The sequence below is a fragment of the Charadrius vociferus genome, unplaced genomic scaffold, assembly GCF_000708025.1.
Source record: "Charadrius vociferus isolate BGI_N301 unplaced genomic scaffold, ASM70802v2 scaffold119, whole genome shotgun sequence".
Taxonomy (NCBI): domain Eukaryota; kingdom Metazoa; phylum Chordata; class Aves; order Charadriiformes; family Charadriidae; genus Charadrius; species Charadrius vociferus.
Window position 1 is genome coordinate 1,280,646 of NW_009650170.1, and position 3,997 is coordinate 1,284,642.

At 58.3% G+C, this 3,997-nt stretch overlaps 1 protein-coding gene across 1 annotated transcript in view; it reads left to right on the forward strand.

The window, feature by feature from the left end:
* The window catches only part of LOC104293090, a 4,560-nt gene extending 1,236 nt beyond the window's left edge, over nucleotides 1-3,324 (forward strand). Inside the window, exons 2-5 of the mRNA XM_009892551.1 lie at nucleotides 13-204; nucleotides 819-979; nucleotides 1,414-1,546; nucleotides 3,105-3,324. Coding sequence (XP_009890853.1) covers nucleotides 13-204; nucleotides 819-979; nucleotides 1,414-1,546; nucleotides 3,105-3,311 — 693 coding nt within the window. The 3' untranslated portion in view covers nucleotides 3,312-3,324. The remainder of the gene's footprint in view (nucleotides 1-12; nucleotides 205-818; nucleotides 980-1,413; nucleotides 1,547-3,104) is intronic.
* Nucleotides 3,325-3,997: the final 673 nt, after the last annotated feature.

Consider the following 3,997-nt stretch of genomic DNA (forward strand, 5'->3'; position numbering starts at 1 on the left):
TTCTCGGTCCAGGGGGAGGCCAGCAAGAGCTACCACCTCATCCTGCCCGCTTTCTTCCACCTCCTGGATGCCCTGCACCGGGAGGAGAGAGCCTTCGCTGTTGTCTTCAGGACTTTTGGCACCGACCTGCCCCGTGCCCTCCAGGCTGTCCGCTGTGCCCTGGCCGGGCAGCACCCCCAGTTCCCTGCCCTACGGGATGTGGCGGTGAGTGGCACCCCGAGAAGGGCAGGTGGCCCGCGTGGAGCTCCCCCATGTCAGGCTGCTCTTGAGCCACTTGGCCGTCCCACTTCTAAAAGCTTCTGTGGAGAGGAGACACATCCCCTTGTTTCTCGGGATGAAGCTCTTAGCCAGCAGAGAGCAATGTGTGGAGATCCTCTGTGTGTGTGTGTATCCTGGGTGGGAAAGGTCTCCCCTTGGGGTATCCTGGGTTGGACAGAGCATACTTTCTCCCAGAGAGGGGCCACTGCAGCAGAGCGGGGCTCCCTGGCTCAGCCATGTTCTGCCCCTGGCAGCACGCTGCGCAGAAACAGTGGGAACAAGCTTCGGAAGCTGCTTTGGATGTTCCTCGGAGCATTGATGGGGAACAGAGATTGAAACGGGTGCAGTGTGCATCTAGGAGGCCATTCCTTTCCATCCCAGGGGAAGGGATGAGTTTTGATTGGGGGGGGGTTCCATGCCTCTTGTTTTCTCCCCAGTGCTGTCCTCCCACGCTGCGGTGATGGGGAGTCTCCACCCTGCTGTTTGTTTTCTCTGCCAATGCACTAAACAACCTGTCTGTTTCAGAAAGCTTTCCTCTCCTGCTTTCTGTGGTCCTGCAGCTCCCTGTGGACCTCACCCCTGGCCAGATACGCTGCAGCAAGAGAGGGGTGGTGCTGACAAGAGGAGCAGAGCAGTTGGCCAGCCGGGAAGATGTAAGAAAGCTTTACAACTACTTCAGCTCTTTGGAGGGAATTGGAGGCTTCCAAGACCACTTTGACTGGTGAGAAATAAGGCACTGAGGAAGTGGATTGGGCATTTTCTTCTCTCCTGTGATTCTCCAAACTTCTCCTGGTCTGGGATAGCTCCTAGTTTTGAAGTCTTTATATTGTTGGGGCCCCTATCACTTACATGCTCCTCACTTTGTCTGTGTGCAGCCTGATGGGGCTCTTGCATCTTTCTTCAGGTCCCCATCCCCTGGGGTACCTCCTGCTTTTCTCCAAACACCCCCTGATTTTTCACCTCACTGCAAAATTCCCCTTTCCTGGGAGGTGGCAGCGGACAGAGGGATAGGTCGGTCTCCATCCTGCTTACTTGGCTCACAAGGTTGCCCTGAGCCTGCAGTGCAGCCTTTCCTGCCTTTACTGGAGAGTTGCCGCCTTCTCCCCCCCGCACCCCCAACCCGCCGACTGCTCCTTGTCCCACTTGCTGTTTCAGGTGGGCCAGAAATCGGTTCTCTTCCCGGGGTGGGAAGCCCCTGTGGATTGACCCTTACGATCCCAACGTTCACCACATCTTCATCGATGACAACATCCGTCTGGATGATGCAGACACCATTGTTCATCCCCAGGTAAGCGTCTGAAGTCTGCTCTGGCACCAGCTACCAGCGCTGGGGGCTGTCCCTGGTGAGGTTGGGCATGTTTTGTCCCCTTTGCATGAGTGTCGGTGGCAGTGATGCGCGGGGCTGCCTGTGGAGAGGTTGAGATGGGCCATCAGCAGAGAACAGCAGGTGCTGGCTGCCTGCGCTCGCTGCTGAGTGCCTCTGCTCTGCCGGGGTGAGTCAGCCCCGCTCCCGGCAGCAGCAGGCCAGCCAGCCTCAGCGTGTGGCCGTGGCTCATCTGTGACACCAAATCAAAGGGGCAGTGTTTGTGGTGGAGCACGCTTGGAAGAGGGGACGTTTATACAGACAGAAATGCATCTGGAAGCTGGACAATTGTCGATGCTCGAACAAGAGCCGCAGCTCCATGGGCGAGTCTGAACCCCTGCCCGTTTCCATCTGGGAGGAGACAGTGCTGGGGGGGGGAAACCTGCGGCAGCCAGTGAATGGTCGGCAGCGTTTGCTGGGTAGCTGGGGAGTGGCAAGGAATGGGGTGCTCGTCAGATATTCCCTTCCATACAATCTCTCTCAGCTCATGGATTTGTAGCTGGTGGCAGGAGTTGTGGCTGCCCAGAGCAGACCTGTCAGGAATAGGCTTCAGTCTGTGCTGTGCCTGATTCAGGGGAATTAATGCGGACGGCTCTGCTGAGAGCCTGAGGCTCCTGGGCACTGCAGCTGCTGCTTGCGTGTTTGCAGCAGCCGGAGTGTGGCTCATGCAGCTCCACGCGCTGCGTTTCAGCCTCAGGCTGTTTCTCTGATCAAGGAGTTCCGCCTTTCCCATCTGTAGCCAGCATGGCTGGTCAGTCGGGCTGCTTGACTTGTATCAGGGCAGCCGTGCAGCCAGCCCCAGGGCTCCCCACACTGGATCAGTCAGGTGGGATCAGGTTATCGTGGCGGCAGACCTCGCTGGGGTCTGGGTGACAGCTGAACGTCTCACCAGCAGGACTCATCCCTGCTGCTAGAACTTTGCTGTCCTGCAGCCAGGGTCGATAGGTTGGACACCAGCTTTCCCTCCTCTTCCGTCACCAGCTCTGCAGGGCTGTCCCTGTGTCAGTGATGGTGACAGAGCAGCACTGGGAGGGAAACACACAGCCAGGTCGGCTTAGGCAGAACTGTGGTTAAGATCAGAAGGTGAAGTCCTTGTTCCTTCCTGTATGACAGGCTGTGGCAGCCAAAAGAAGAGCTGTTGGCAGAGGTTTTCCTGGGAGTCAGCCGTTCCACAGAGCCATTTTCTTCCATCTGTGTGGTGTTGCCCATTCCTTAGGGGAGGCCCAGCCACATGTGTGAGCTGGTGTGGGAAGGAGGGAGAATCTGGAGAAACTTCATCTCCTACCGCTGGAGTGGCGATGGGAGCCCCTGCCCTCTGCCACCGACCCACGGCCAGCATGAAGGCGCCTGGCCAAGGAGGAGGGCAGGGTGCACCACAGGATACATGCACTGCCGCGAGGCTCTGTGCTCCTGCTGGGCACAGCTGTGGCACTGCTGCCCATGGAGGGTGCAAGTGCTTCTGTGCGCTGCTCTCTCCCCGCAGGTGTTTTCAGAGCGGGGCAGCAGCAGCCCCAGGCGTGTTCCCACCTCGGAGCTTTACGACGTTTGCCTGGTGCAGACCGACTTGCTGGAGGCCATTGCAGACAATGACTATTTCCTGCGCTGCGTGAAGAGATGTGAGGAGAACTATGACCGCTACCTGGCCAGCATGGAGAAGGATGCACCGAGCCAGCAGCTGGATGGACAGTGATGCCACCTCCCGGGGCTGAGGGGCTCTGGAATGTGACACCCCCTGCTTCCTGCTGTGCACAAGCAAAGCCCCGAGCTGTGCTCCTGCTTTGAGCTGTCCCCTCTCTCTCCAATGCATGACACGCCTGCTCAGTCCTACCAGGAGACTCCATGCCCAAGCACAAGCATCCTGGGAGCTTGTGTGACAGGATCGCTGGAGGAAACAGCTTTTCTGTCCTCAGCAGCGCTGTGGGGAGCTGGCTGGCAGGGCAGGGGCAACACAGGCAGCCACACAGTGTTCACGCCTCCCTTCCCGCTCCCATACTGGTGGCTGGTGCCAGGGTAAGGGCAGTGTTACTGGCGGCACACCTGAGTGCCGTTTGTGCCGCGGTGTTCTCCCCAGCAGAGCTAGTGATGCCGTGTCACTTCTGCCTGTTTTTAAAGCAAACCTTTCTAGCTTGTTTCTGTTGTGATTTTCCTGCCTGCCTTCGGTTCTGCCTGTGCTGGTGGGTGGAAAGTGCCTTTCCTGGCGTGTTCATTTTCAGGGCTCAGCCAAGTGGGGACGAAGGTGACGGTAGAGGGTTTGGAACCAATGTACACCTTCCTGATGCTGCTGAGAGACCCCGGCATGGTTGTGCTCAGAGTGGGGCCAAGCTCATGCTCTGTCCCCAGCAGCCCCGCAGTAGTGACGGGCAGGGGGTCCTCTTC